Below are 14,959 nucleotides of genomic sequence, written 5' to 3'. Positions count from 1 at the left end.
ATAATAATAATAATTTTGAGTTAATGCATCTAACCTCACGTACTGACTAGGCAGGGGAAATTTTAGTGTGGGTAATGACTGGAGGGATTTGGACTCTATGAAGTGTAATAGTGTTCCCTGTCCTAAAAAAAGAACTAGAAATCAGCAGGTGAACTGTAAGAAATGGTGATGCTGACAGTGGGACTGGGAGGTCAGCAAAACAGCACTAAGGAAACGATTAGTTTTTATGGTGGTGGTTTTTCGGTATTTAGAATTAGTGATGAATGCTGAAAGTTCTTGAGCAATTCGGGGTTTACATTTGTCTATGAAAAAGTCACTAAGTCCCTACTGTTTTCATATTTAATCAGTGCATCCTTCTCTGTGTATGTATTAGAAGAATATGTATGAATGAATTATCTTGAGCTTCACACAAGAGATCTCAAAAGGAGAAATTTATTGTCTTTCATCAGTCTGCTCCTTGGTTTAAAACATTCAATCATGAAAATCTGTGAGTTGGTGGATGAAGTAGTAGCACAGGCCATATGAGGAGAGGCTGAAGGAGCTGGGATTGTTCAGCCTGGAGAAGAGGAGGCTCAGGGGAGACCTCATTGCTCCCTACAACTGCCTGAAGGGATGTTGTTGTGAGCTGGGGGTTGGCCTATTCTCTCATGTAACTGGTGACAGGACTAGAGGGAATGGCTTCAAGCTGCACCAGGGAAGGTTCAGTCTGGACATTAGGAAATACTGCTTCTCTGAAAGAGTGGTCAGGTGTTGGAATGGAGGCCCAGGGAGGTGGTGGAGTCACCAACCCTAGAGGTATTCAGGGAATGTTCGGATGTTGTGTTGAAGGACATGGTTTAGTGGGAGCTATTGGTGATGGGTGAATTAGCAAGCTTGTACTTGTAAAAGCTATTATTTGTGTACTGTTGGTGTATATACATGCTTTTTTTTCTTTGTTTTTAAGCCCTTTAGTATTTATAGAACATAAATTTACTTGGATATTTGGCTGTATGTAAGAGGCTGTGTATGTGACTCAAGGGATGGCTGGATATTCCTACCCAGTATTGTAGCCTGGACTCCCAGGTTTAGAATTTGATAGCATGTACTACAGGACTGCTTGTCACAACAGTAGACTGGGTGGATAAGGCCTTTATATCTTGGTGTCTGTCTTGTAAATGTTTTCTTGTAGATCCTAGTTTGTGACTAATGGAGTTCCTTATTTGATCCTCCCTGTCTGTACAATCTTTTTGTACCTAGGCAGCATTTAATGTGAATTAAATGTGTTTTGTTTTTCATCTAGTCTCTTAGAATACACATTCATGGCATTATTTCTTTATAAAGAGTTGAGGGAAAGTATTGTCCTGTCCTAACTATATAGGTGATGTACTGGGGAACCCAGGAGCCCGAATAACTTCTAACAGAGATGAATGTAGTAGTCTGGCCAGGAGGAGCCAGGCACTGAACCTCACTGGAGTTTGTCTCAGACAGTCTCTTAATGGCTGTCATTCTCAAAAGATGCTAGGCCTTTAGTTTTAGTAGTTGAAATAACATTAGCAAGACAAGCTTTCTTCATCCCTCCATAAGAAAAGAGCATTCCCTTTAAACCTTCTTCTCTTTAAATGTTTACTTGAAAAATATTTAGTGGCCTATCTTTCCTTGAAGAAAGGAAGAGCTGCCATAGCTTTTCCATCCATCTGCAGAGTGTACAGGTAGAGAATCATCAAGGCAGTGGGTTCAAGCTATGGTAAAATTGATTGTTATTTCTATTACAAAGAGGTAATAGTCTGATGTAATACTTAAGAATAAAGAATCTAAAATTTATAATAACTCATTTTGAAAGAGCAAGTAAAAACAGTAATAGAAGTTCGAGCTTTAGTGATGGAAGTAGGAGTACGAGAAAGGTTGTAGGTTAAGCTGGTAATCTGTAAGGCAGTTTTTATAGGGATGCTACAGAATGCGTCTGTACAACCTTTTCTTCATATCAAAGCAAAAGACTAATCCTGTGAATTAAAAACATGCTCAGGACTGAGTGTCTGGCTGTTTCCTTAGTAAAGCCTTAGGGTAGATTGCTCATAATGGTTGAAATAAAAGCATGTCCTCGCATATTTCATTAAGTGCGGCAGTGTTTATGCTTAATAAATGAGCTATTTCAGGAATGCAAGTTATTAAAAGGAAATTCAAAATATTTTGTTTTGTAGAATCTACATCTGAGGAGCCTGGACAAAGTGGGAAAGTGCTCAGGAGCAGGACATGTATCATTAACTACAGGAAACACATAAAGGTGTCTAATGTGACGGAAAAGAAAAATCCACGCAGATGCGCCACTGTGGCAGCTAATAAGATTAAGATAATGAGTGATACAAAGGAAGAGCTATCGAGCTCGGAGAGCGTTTGCACAGTGAAAAAGAACAGAAAGCAGCTTCATGGCAGCACGTCTGTGGCATCCAGGAAAAAACTGACCAGCAGCTCAGATATAGATGTTAGTGTGATGTCTGAAAATGAGAAAGAACAGGATTCTGATGAAAAAAATGATTTTTGTTCTGGATCGTCTGCTCCTAAGAGAAAGTACATTAGCGAGTCTGAAGATGAAAAAACAGAATCTGAGGTGGAGGTAGAAGTGACTAAAAAGGAGAGTGATGATAACGAGAGTCAGACAAAGAGAACTAAAAGCGACGCGGCTCTTAAAAATACATTTGACTCTTCAGAGGAGAATTCCACAAACCACAAGGTAGAAAATGGGAGAAATTGGAGAACTTCTGGTCAGTCAACTTCAGCCTGCAACCATCATACGAGCAACTCTGAAGAGGAGGTGGGTTCTGAGATAGCTAAACGTGGAACTAAATCTATCAGAAGAGCACGAAATAAAAAATCCAGAGCTCCTTCGAAAAGATTAAAATTATCAAACAACCTAAAAGAAACATCAGAATCTGCGGCAGGGAGGAAGGCAGAGGAAAAAAGCTCAGTGTCAGAGAACGTGGAAACACCTGGCACTGCAGGGAGCTCAAAAGCCAATCGCGATTGTTCTTCTGATTCAGACTCTGGAACTGATAACAGTATTTATAGTGACGCCACAGAAACAAAAAAGAGAAAAACAGACATTGTTAGAAAAGAAATGTCAAGTTTACCTAAGCCTTCCAGAAGACCCCAGCGAAGGAAACGTCGGAAACGTAACCAAGAAAATAATGACTCTGAAGATTTGGAGTACAGCAAATACAGGAGAGCTAACCGGCGTACTAAGATAAGAACTCGAAACAGGGGTAGGCGGACTGTTAGATATGACGATTGTGACGATGACGACGATGACAGAGGTGTAGGTGATGCAGCTTGTGAAACGTAACCTTAAAAGGAAAAGCCAGCCCACTTTTTTTTTCTTTTTTTTTTTTTTTTTAATGGTAATAGCACTAGAACTCATGTTGGATGCTGGCTCTTCCTTGTCCTACATTTCAGGGAATATATTTATATTTTTCTATGAAAAAGTTATGAATGTGATTAGATCATGACTTTCTCCTTTTCATATTTTGACTTGCACTTGCCTGCCCATGTAGCAGCATTTAGCACAGATGCCAAAATGTGCCTCATTATAGGGGCAATTTTTTTTGTCTTTACTGGTATTTTATTACATATAACGAGAGTTTAAAAAGAAAAAAAAAAAAAGAAAAGTTAAAACACTGCGTAACAGGTTAATAGCAGTATGTTGAGTATTATTGTTATGGGTGCTGCAATGGAATACTACCTAGGTCATTCAACATTCAAGAACAAATTTCAGACATCTCTTACGCTGTAAGAAATCATATATGATATTAACAGGCTTATAAATAATAGTGTACGCTATAAAAATTCGGTGGATGCTAGTATCGCATCAGACAAGTAATGAGCAGTCACTGAGTTAACGACATTACAGCTTCCGCTAGTACAGATGTTAAATGTTCTGTACATTCATTAATGAAAACATACAACTAGAACCAGTTACCAGTTGAGAAAAGCCTATTTGCCAATTCAAAGGCACATTGGTGCTGGTGAAGAGAGGATTTATACTGACAGGTAGTACTATCATTAATGTGACTTCTATACTGTAAACTTCAGAATATGAAATGCAGGTGAACACTTGGGCCTAAGGGTTTTTTGTGTGTTTTCTTTATAAAATAGAAAAACCGACAAAACACTTGTTCTGTTTGTTGTTGTTTTTTTTTTACGTGTGAGAAGTTGGAGGTGCAGGATTCGTACATTCCACACCATTTCTGCAAAATCTCTGTTGGTCTTCCACATTTAAACTTCTAAGTGCTTTAATGTTAGATTTTTGCATTGAATTAAAGGTAAAAGTTTGGATTGCTGCCGTTTATTGACCAATTCTTGAAATGTTTGAGGTGGCTGCTGTCAAAAAATAATTATTACATAGAAGATGAATTCTTGAGGAACAAATTCTTGGGGATAAAAGTCCAGCTTCATAATCACACTTATATATTACTAGGTGCTTATACAGGTGGCAGTGAAGTAATGAAAGCTGTGGCAGCAGTTACTGAGAAGCACTTCTCCAGCACTTGTTATGCCCAAAGGTGCAACTGACCACGTTTTGGTGGTATCTAGAACATTATCTCAGTATAGACAAGTACTATTAGTTCATGAAATAGGAACACGGTTCACTAACAACGTGTTCTCTGTTGGAACAACAACTCCTATCGATTTGGCTTGGCTCTAGTGGGTGGGCAGGGAGGGCTGAGGCTCCTCCCGCCGTGCCCTCTGTGGTAAACTCCATGGTGCCGGTTATGCAGAGCGGCTCGGCGCGCATGCGCGGTGCCCGCCCACTGGGGAGAGGAAGGAGGGAGGCGGTGACGGTGAAATGATGGCGACGTTCTTCGGGGAGGTTGTGGTTGCTCCGTCCCGGGCCGGCGTGGACGATGAGGAGGAGACCGAGGAGACGGCAGAGGATCGGGAGATCCGCAGGGAGCTGCAGGAGAAAAGGTAGCGGCCTGGGGAGCGAGCGCTAAGCAGCGCCTTGTTTCCCGGTGGGTGCTTGTAAGGCCGGCCTCTCTCGACAGGGAGATCGCCGTGCTCTGGACGCCGGGAGCCGCGGGGAGCCCCGCCGAGGAAACCCTGCCCTGCTCCCGGTTCGTGGTCGCCGTAGGACACAACGCTGCCGGTAGGTGGAAAGCGTGGGGATGGAGCCTGGAACAGGCTGCCCAGGGAGGTTGTGGATGCCCCGTCCTTGGAGGTGTTCAAGACCAGGTTGGACGGGGCCCTGGGCAACCTGATCTAGTAAAGGTGTATGTTTGGTGGCCCTGCCAGGCAGGGGGGCTGGAACTACATGATCCTTGAGGTCCCTTCCAACCCGGGTCATTCTGTGATTCTGTGAATGGCCAAAGCGCTGTCCTTGTGCCTGCAGCCTCTTGGGTTGGGCCGTGGTGCGGTAATAGGGTGGAGGGAGAGAGCTGATTTCTAGTCGTTTGATTCAGCAGCGTTTTTGCCGCTATGTTTTGCATGCTCATGTGTCTGCTGCCTAAAGCCAAAGATTCAGTTCTACTTGCTGACTGCATTCCTGTTATTTTTTGCCTGAGAAATCTGTTGAATCTGATAGTTAAGAGCTATTAAAGACATAATATTCATTAGCACGTGCTCTTGGTATATTCTGAAGGAATCCAAGTTGATTGTGGCGATACAATTCTTAATGTGTGTTGTTAATAATAGAGATCTCTACCTATATATAGAATCATAGAATTACCCAGGTTGGAAAAGACCTTGAAGATCATCAAGTCCAACTGCAGCCTAACCATAGTACCCTAACTCTAACAACCCTACACTAAGTCGTATCTCTGAGCACCACATCTAAACGGCTCTTAAACACAACCAGGGATGGCGATTCAACCACCTGCCTGGGGAGCCTATTCCAGTACCTAACTGCTTTTTCTGTAAAGAAGTTCTTCCTAATATCCAACCTAAACTAGCCCCACTCTCACTGTAAGCACCTTTCAGGTACTGGAAGAGGGCGTTAAGGTCTCCCCTCAGCCTCCTTTTCCACAGACTAAACAGCCCCAGTTTCCTTAGCCTCCCCTCAAGAACAGTTCTTTATGTCTTGAGTCAATGAGATTACTCACGATCTTTGCTGGATATGGTTGATAAACATGTGTCAGTAAAAATGTTTTTACTGTACCTTTTTAATTTGTGGATATTGAAAAAGAAATATCTCATTCCATCTGTTTATTTGTAGAACAGAGATTTTTATTCTTGGTAAATTAACATTAGGATTCTTTGCAGCTTTCCTGTCTTCTTTTATTCTGGATTCCGTACGTTGGAAAGTAGTTGGAGCTGTGAAACTGTGGAATGAATGGTGCCAAACAACCAATGCAACAAGTGTCCTCCCAACAGATTCTTTCTGCTTGTTCTATCAATTAATATCAGATCCAACAGTAAGTGACTTAGAATTTCTCTGTACTTTAGCATTGTGAAAAAGGGAGCAAGCTCCTTTCATCCCACCTTGCCCAGCACAAATGAAGGATAAAACATTACAGCTGCAGCATTTTGGATTAACCTCACAAGCAAATGTGAAGGGTCATTATGGTCACTAAAACCACTTGCAGTTCTAGTGTGAGGAGTTTAAAACAAAGATGGTATTACATGGTAGAATGTTTCATATGAGGCTATGAATGAAAAACTCGTGTTAAAATAGAGAATTCCAGGAATACCAAACAAGTTGTTGGTTGCTGTCATACCATCTTTGCATGTGGTATTTATTGTTGTGTCCTATAAACCACTTACTCAACCTTGTTTTTCTTTATCAGGTTTTGTTGTGCCAGTGTAGTTGCTATGTTGCTGAAGATCAGCAGTTCCAGTGGCTTGAAAAGGTATTACTGCAAGACAACATATTGAGCAATGAGATCTTAGGACTGGGAATCTTCAAGTTAGTGCACCTGCCTCTTCTCTCTACTCTTCTATACCTGACAGTACTGTAAATAATTTTGTTTTTTTACTATGGCTTTCTTAAGTACTCAACAAATTCAGAATTATCAATATCACAGAATCACAGAATTGTAGGGGTTGGAAGGGACCTCTAGAGATCATCGAGTCCAACCCCCCTGCCAAAGCAGGCTCCATACACCACGTCACACAGGTAGGCGTCCAGGTGGGTCTTGAATATCTCCAGAGAAGGAGACTCCACCACCTCCCTGGGCAGCCTGTTCCAGTGCTCTGTCACCCTCACTGTAAAGAAGTTCTTCTGCACATTCGTGCGGAACTTCCTATGTTGTAGTTCCATCCCATTACCCCTAGTCCTGTCCCTGTGCACTACTGAAAAGAGACCAGTCTCACCGCTATGGCTCCCACACCTCAAGTATTTATAAACCTGGATCAAGTCCCCTCTCAGCCTTCTTTTTTCAAGGCTAAAGAGATCCAGTTCCCTAAGTCTCTCCTCATAGGGGAGATGCTCCAGGCCCTTCACCATCTTCATGACCCTCCACTGGACTCTTTCCAAGAGATCCATGTCTTTTTTATACTGGGGAGCCCAGAACTGGACACAATATTCCAGATGAGGCCTCACCAGGGCAGCAGAGTAGAGGGGGAGGATCACCTCCTTTGACCTGCTGGACACGCTCTTTTTAATGCACCCCAGTATGCCATTGGCTTTTTTGGCTACAAGGGCACACTGCTGGCTCATGGTCAATCTGACTATGTATATGTTTACCATAACTCGCAGTGCAGTTACTTGTTTTGGAGAGCTTCAGTTTTGTCCCTTTCCCATTTTACAAACTTTTTCCTATTCATCTTTTCAATGACGTGTTTGAACTGGAATTTCAGCTTTGGGAGAATCCTGTAATAAAGTTATAACATAACTTAATTTGTACAGCTGTCAGATAAACATTGTGAAATTCAGAGTAGGTGATATCTTCACTGGGTGTGTGTGAAGAACAGATGGGTGTGATCTGACTCTTTCACAAGGTGGAATTCTGAAAGAACCTGCTTCCAAAGTAACATCTGCCCCATTTGTTAATATACTCAGATTGTTATATGGGCAGACCTATCATGATTCAAGGATGCAGGTACTGCTAGTCATTCAGATCCTTACCCCTGTGCTTTCCCCCTGAATAATATCCTTTTGATTTTAACTAAATAAATCCGAGGGGAATTTTCAGGCTGTTGATTTTGGATGTGGATCCCGGTCCCATCCTTGCCTCAGAAGAAGCATGGCTTATTTGGTTGTTGTGTATTAATCTTGCAGGCAGCTCAGCACCACACTGAGCCCCCCTGCTCTCGGTGGGATGGAGGAGAGAACTGGGGGCAAAAAGGAGAACTTAGAGGTAGAGATAAGAACAAAAGACAAAACTGTTTACTAAAAAAATGAGAAGAGAAAGTAATGATGGTGATTATATATAGTGTGTGTGTGTTTACACACACAAAACAAGTGGAGCACAAAACAGTTGCTTGCTACTGCTGACTGATGCCCAGCCAGTCCCCAAGCAGCTTTGTCTTACCTGCCAGCTGGCCAGGCCAGCATGTAAGGAGGATTACCTGGGTGCAGGGGAGGATTGTACAAGAGAGCCACAACAATTGTGCAAAGGTGAAGGAGATGAGAAGCTGGGGTAAGTTTGTTGAGTCATACGGGGATTTCAGACCCAAGTTTGTGGAAAACTGGTTTTCTTGTCATTCCATGGCTGGGTGATAAGTTTACTTGACCTTGTGAGGCCCCATCTGTGTCCAGGTGTGGAGCCCTCAGTACAAGAAAGACATAGAGATTTTGGAAAGGGTCCAGAGGAGGGCCACGAAGATGATCGGGGGGCTGGAGCACCTCCCCTATGAGGACAGGCTGAGGGAGTTGGGCTTGTTCAGCCTGGAGAAGAGAAGGTTGCGGGGTGACCTCATTGCAGCCTTTCAATACCTGAAGGGAACTTACTCCCAGGAGGGGAGTAAACTCTTTGAAAGGGCTGACAATAGCAGGACACGGGGAAATGGCTTTAAGTTAAAAGAGGGAAGATTTAGGTTGGATGTTACGGGGAAGTTCTTCACTAGGAGAGTGGTTAGGCCCTGGAACAGGCTGCCCAGGGAGGTTGTGGATGCCCCGTCCTTGGAGGTGTTCAAGGCCAGGTTGGATGGGGCCCTGGGCAACCTGATCTAGTAAATGTGTATGTTTGGTGGCCCTGCCAGGCAGGGGGGTTGGAACTACATGATCCTTGAGGTCCCTTCCAACCCGGGTCATTCTGTGATTCTGTTAGTAGTTGACTTGAAATTTTAGAAACCTTGGAACCTTAAACATGGTGGTTTTGCTGTATTCTGCGCTTCTTTGCACTTCATTTAAATTGGGAAAAGAAAGAAAGATTATTGTGGTTTTCACTGTCTCCTCCATTTTTGTTTTTCCAGCTGCTTGTGTATGTATTATTTCAAAAGTGGGTGGTTTTGAACAGTAGAAGTGTACAGTTTTAACAAAGTCAGTGTTACTGAGTATTTAGAGTTTACAGCTAAAGTGCTACTCTTTTAGCTTGAGTTACAGGTCTGTTCTGTATAATTTGTAAATTGTTGTTAACTGGAAGTACTGAAGGTCTCCATGGACCAGATATTTTTATTTATGCCATTAGTTCATCCCTACCCTGCTGTGGGATGAGGGAGAAAATTGAAAAGCACAGGGATCTGTGGGTAAGAGATAAGGGCAATTTAATACGAAAGGGACTGGGGGGGTGAGAAAGAAAAGAGAAAAACAAGTAAACAGTAGCAACAAAGCCAGACAAAACAAGTGATGCACAGTGCAGTGTAATTGCCACCTCCAGCCAATAGTGGAGCAGTGGCAGCCCCCCTAGCCAGCTCTTCTGGTTTTGTTGTTCAGTGTGACACCACATGTTATGGGACATCCACGTGAGCCAGGGTCAGCTGTCCTGGTTTTGCTCCCTCCCAGCTGCCAGTGCACCCTCATCTTCTTGCTGGCCAGACAGTGTGAGGAGGTGAAATGTCCTTGGCTCTGTGCAGGCACTGCTCAGCAACAACTTGCAACTTAATTAAGTGTGCTGTCCATTTTATTCTCAATTTAAATCCAAACCATATCTGCTACTAGAAGAAAATTATCCCAAACAAAACCAGGGCAGTAAACATCCCGCTAATTGAAAAGTAAGCACTTCTGAAGAAGACTTGGTAAATATGTTAACTCTTTGCTCTCTTCATTTCTTTTTTTTTTATCTTCTGTCATGAAGGGAGCCCACATGAAACTTCCATTCAGGAGACAGAGAATCAAATCTTAGTTAGTCTTCCAAACAAAGTGTTCTTTGCTGCCTGCGCTCAACCTGAAATTCGTGTCTGTGTTTTAAACATTGTTAATGTGAGAACATAAATGTTGCTGATAAATGAATGTTTTCCTTTCAGGTTTTTGGCCATATAAGAAAGGAAGGCTTGCAAGTAACTATTCTTTCAACGTGTCCCGTAGCTGAATACAAAACTCAGGAATCCACTTTGACGCTTCCATCTCCATTTCTGAAAGCCTTAAAGACGAAAGAATTCAAAGGGGAGGTTTGTTGTCCACTGCTGGAGCAACCAAACATCGTGCGAGATCTTCCTGCTGCTGGTATTTTTCAATCTTGCTTTGTTACGATGGCAATATAAAATATGGCTTGAAGAAAATCTGTTTTACGAAGATGATCAGGGGGCTGGAGCACCTCCCCTATGAGGACAGGCTGAGGGAGTTGGGCTTGTTCAGCCTAGAGAAGAGAAGGTTGCGGGGTGACCCCATTGCAGCCTTTCAATACCTGAAGGGAACTTACTCCCAGGAGGGGAGTAAACTCTTCAAAAGGGCTGACAATAGCAGGACATGGGAAAATGGTTTTAAGTTGAAAGAGGGAAGATTTAGGTTGGATGTTAGGGGGAAGTTCTTCACTAGGAGAGTGGTGAGGCCCTGGAACAGGCTGCCCAGGGAGGTTGTGGATGCCCCGTCCTTGGAGGTGTTCAAGGCCAGGTTGGACGGGGCCCTGGGCAACCTGATCTAGTAAAGGTGTATGTTTGGTGGCCCTGCCAGGCAGGGGGGTTGGAACTACATGATCCTTGAGGTCCCTTCCAACCCGGGTCATTCTGTGATTCTGTGATTGTAATTGTAATTTTCACTTGATTATATGAATTGTCTACCCGATTGGCTTTTTGGAAGTTAATTTCTAATAATTCATCATCTTACATATTGTCTTGTAAAACATGAGCGCGTCCAGTTTGAGGTTTATAAGCTCTTTCTGTTTGTTAGAGGTAAACAGGTTTCATGATGCTACTGATTGACCTCCTGTAAAGGTTAAATGTGATTTTATTGTGTGCTGTAATGAAACCTCTGTAAGGCTTTTCTTTATATAGTACCAACTTAACATTAGCATCCATGAGGGAAACCTTGCCTGGTAAGAGCTAAGTTAGATGATTATTCTAGAAAAATCTGTTGTTTGTAGTTTGCATTTTTGTTGTATTCCAACAAAAGCTCATATTGCCTTTGTTTATTAATTAAATGTGTGATTTCCTTTTAGGATATTTACCAGCCAAAAAGATGGAACCATGCATTACTGCTTTTTGTTAGTTTATTTTCTCACGTACCTGCTTGCTGCTGAACGTAACATTTATGTTCTTTTCACTTGTATTTAGTTCTGAGTTACTGTCAAGTGTGGCAGATTCCTGCAGTGTTGTACCAGTGCTATACTGATATCATCAAACTGGACACAGTTACAATTGAAGCATTCAAGCCTCTGCTTTCTTCTAAACCCCTGAAGAATTTAGTCAAGGTAAAATTTTATGTTTAAAAATCAACAAGAGTTTTGGTCTGTCATTCCGTTTCTCACGTTTGGCTGGTGATACAGCCTACCAAGCCTGTAAAGCCTAACTGGTTTGTGCCATACCTCAAAGCTTCTTAAATGTTGGATCTTACTCAGTTATAAAGATGGTTACATAGTTTTGCAATAACTGAACAAATCAAGGCATTCTGGGCTGCCAAGGTGAATGTTTTGCTGCTTTCCTTCTGTACTTTAATCAAAGTGTAGTTAGTTCACAATGCCCTCCTCAGTTTTGCCACTTGGACTTCCATTTCATTGATAGAAGACATTTGTGTGTGTTGAAGTACTTACTTCAGCTTGAAGTGTGGGAATTGCCAGTTAGCATTCATTTATAGCCTAAATGTTAAGTGCAACTGACTAACCCCTAAATGTTTAACTGAGAACAGGTTTACACTGGAACAGGCTGTGGATGCCCCGTACATGGAGGCATTCAAGGCCAGGCTGGATGTGGCTCTGGGCAGCCTGGTCTGGTGGTTGGCGACCCTGCACATAGCAGGGGGTTGGAACTAGATGAGCATTATGGTCCTTTTCAACCCAGGCCATTATCTGATAATGTACTAAATTACATCTATGGAAGGAAAATAACGAATGAAAATTCAGGCTCTTCCTCCAGTGTGCAAGGGAGGAGAAAGGCAAATTGGTAAACCCCATTGCATTGCTAATCTGTAAGTTCCTTTGGTGCCTTTGATAGTTTTCTGGATACCTTCATTAAGAAGGTGTGATATTTACAGTTAACAAGTTAACCAGGCAGATACTCATCATATTGAAAATGGGAATGGGTGACAGTGAGGCTTGGTGGCATTTGGTTTGTTTTTATTTTGTTAACAGCAGAGTTGCTATTGTATCTTTTCCTTTTGTATCTTTTGTATCTTTTTTTCCTTTTCCTTTTGTAACTTTTTCCTAATGTATCTTTTTCTTTTCTTAGGATGTATCTGAAAGCACAAAGGTATTGAAGAAGTTGCTGACAACCGGTGAAACTCACAATAATATCTACATCTAAAGAGGACGCTTGTTTTAAACTCCAGATTCTTCCATAGAGGGCACTTTGGAATTGTAGTTATTTCTTCAGAAGTTGTACTTGATATTTCCTTTTGAATTCATTTGGTTACTTTCTAGTTCATCACAATACACACGCAGTTTGTCTGTAAGAGATGGAAGACCTTCTCCAGGAGCAGCTTTGTGAGGAAAGATATCTTAAATATGACGAGTAATTACTTCTTCCTGAGGGAGTTGTCTTACCTAAACTGACTCTTCTTATATATAAAATAATAAATACTGTCAATGTGTTCTTGTTTGTTTTCTACTTTGGTTTATATTACCTAACTTAAACGTTTCTATGGTGAAGAAAATATTATGTATGTATATGTATGTACGTGTGTATATACATATTTTTTAATATAGAATGATACGTTTTAAGGGATTGATAGTGGAAAATAAGCTTGCTTTACAAAGACACAGGAATGCAGGTCTTGTTTGAACTCATGGGAGAGCTGTGAGTTGGATTCACGGAGGAAAGGATCCCAGCAGTTCAGGATGGCAGTGAACAGAGGTGTTTAAATTGCGCACAGCTCATCCTTAGGTGCAATAAGAATACAGCAGTTATGGAGCTCTCTGCATTATACTGCATGTCCATCCAGTGAGACCTTATGTCCTTCTGTGAATCTGCCATCCCTTCTGGTTGGGAAATTGTTGGCTAAGTCAGTGTCCACTGAAGTAATGACAGGCTTCAGCAACCCCACTGGAACTTCTGTTAGTTTGGGGTTTTATTTGATGCTTTAAACCACACGCTGTCTCGCAGTTGCCACTGTAGTGGAACATTCTTGATGTGGGTTCGAAGTTGATTATTACTCAAGACATTGATGTCAACTTCAGTTAATATAGCTGGAATTAAGCAAGTAACTGTTACTTGAAACGATACTCCGTTTTCATATGGACTCGTAAAGTGCAGGATATGGTTCCTCCTATTATTTTAATGTTGGTTTTTGGTTTTTTTTACTTCTGTGTAGCATTTTAATTAAAACCTGTTTTTACAGCTGATCTGAGTGGGGAATTCTGTTGCTCTGGAGGAGTTGTGTGTTGGCTGCACCAATTTCTTACTTGTATACTGAACGTATAACGATTAATTAAACGTTTAATGATAATATAACAAGAAAAATATTTCATTAAAAAAATAGGCTCTTACAGGAACTGTAAATATACTTCTAGTGCTGTTTTTATTGCCTGTGCAGTGTTTAAAAATACTATCCCTTGAGCTGTAATTCAGTTTTTACCACTTAGACTTATGCTGATCTGTGCGAACATTCTTGAACATGCTGAAACATAGAATCACAGAATGGCCTGGGTTGCAAATGACCACAATGATCATCCAGTTCCAACCCCCCTGCTATGTGCAGGGTCTCCAACCACCAGACCAGGCTGCCCAGAGCCACATCCAGCCTGGCCTTGAATGCCTGCAGGGATGGGGCATCCACAGCCTCCTTGGAAAAAACAAAATGAGAATATGCTAGAATATCTGTTAACCGAATAGATTGTGGCTTCTTTCCCTTCATTTCATCCCTTCATGGAACAGGCTGCCCAGGGAGGTTGTGGATGCCCCGTCCTTGGAGGTGTTCAAGGCCAGGTTGGACGGGGCCCTGGGCAACCTGATCTAGTAAAGGTGTATGTTTGGTGGCCCTGCCAGGCAGGGGGGTTGGAACTACATGATCCTTGAAGTTCCTTTCAACCCGGGTCATTCTGTGATTTTGTGAACAGAAGCAGCCATATGGGAAAGGAGACGGCACAGTAGAAAAATGGTATTCTGGTCATCCTATGAAACAGGTTTGAGGTGGTTGTTGAAAAGTAGGAGAGGTGTCTAAATGTTATTGTGCATCTCCTGCTGGCTCCCAGCAGCTCCCACAGGTGACAGGTTGCCTCTGTGCTGCTCAGTTTGGTTTGCCTCTGAATTCTATTGAGATAACGTTTTCAACACTGAACAAGCACAGAGAGCACCTGTAAAATACTGAGCGATGCCGGTTACTCCAGCACTATTGTCAGCGAAGGTTTTGTTGGTTCTGACTGTGGATGCACTGTTTGGTGTCCTGCTGGACAAGAACCCTATGAGAAATAATGCAGCCAGCAGGAGCTGGGAGGTGATTTTGGCCCTGTATTCGGCTCTGGTGAAGGCCACATACACCTTGAGCGATGTGTTCAGTTTTGGGCCCCTCACCACAAGAACAACA

The 14,959-nt window shown here is 42.2% G+C and overlaps 2 protein-coding genes across 8 annotated transcripts in view; both read left to right on the top strand.

Annotated features, from left to right (window-relative positions):
• Positions 1-4,141, top strand: part of BRWD1 (bromodomain and WD repeat domain containing 1) — a 46,973-nt gene extending 42,832 nt beyond the window's left edge. For all 4 annotated transcript variants that reach the window (XM_015882622.2, XM_015882618.2, XM_015882609.2 and 1 more), the window contains exon 41: positions 2,178-4,141. In XM_015882622.2, the coding sequence (XP_015738108.2) occupies positions 2,178-3,316 (1,139 nt within the window). In that variant the 3' untranslated portion in view covers positions 3,317-4,141. The remainder of the gene's footprint in view (positions 1-2,177) is intronic.
• A 642-nt stretch (positions 4,142-4,783) lies between these two features.
• Positions 4,784-13,778, top strand: PSMG1 (proteasome assembly chaperone 1). 4 transcript variants are annotated; one of them, XR_014946342.1, is made up of 7 exons: positions 4,784-4,938; positions 5,016-5,116; positions 6,229-6,380; positions 6,753-6,871; positions 10,312-10,510; positions 11,557-11,693; positions 12,667-13,778. XR_014946342.1 is itself a non-coding variant. In XM_015882635.2 (7 exons), the coding sequence occupies exons 1-7, from the start codon at positions 4,817-4,819 to the stop codon at positions 12,739-12,741; spliced, it is 849 nt and encodes a 282-aa protein (XP_015738121.2). In that variant the 5' UTR covers positions 4,784-4,816; the 3' UTR covers positions 12,742-13,778. The 4 variants fall into 4 exon arrangements, 2 of the variants coding, with proteins under 2 accessions (XP_015738121.2, XP_015738129.1); XR_014946341.1 differs by having other exon boundaries at positions 6,753-6,919; XM_015882635.2 differs by having other exon boundaries at positions 6,753-6,815.
• Positions 13,779-14,959: the final 1,181 nt, after the last annotated feature.

This window comes from Coturnix japonica, chromosome 1 (genome assembly GCF_054131305.1).
Source record: "Coturnix japonica strain WE chromosome 1, WE-NBRP24, whole genome shotgun sequence".
In the NCBI taxonomy this organism is placed as follows: Eukaryota; Metazoa; Chordata; class Aves; order Galliformes; family Phasianidae; genus Coturnix; species Coturnix japonica.
Note: the sequence above shows the minus strand (reverse complement) of the source record. Positions and strands in the feature narration are given on the sequence as shown.

Coding starts and splice junctions, on each gene's coding strand:
- PSMG1 (XM_015882635.2), top strand. CDS start 4,817: ATGATGGCGACGTTCTTCGGGGAGGTTGTGGTTGCTCCGTCCCGGGCC. Junction 5,117..6,228: donor CGTAGGACACAACGCTGCCG/GTAGGTGGAAAG, acceptor GATTCTTTGCAG/CTTTCCTGTCTTCTTTTATT. Junction 6,816..10,311: donor AGTTCCAGTGGCTTGAAAAG/GTATTACTGCAA, acceptor TTTTCCTTTCAG/GTTTTTGGCCATATAAGAAA.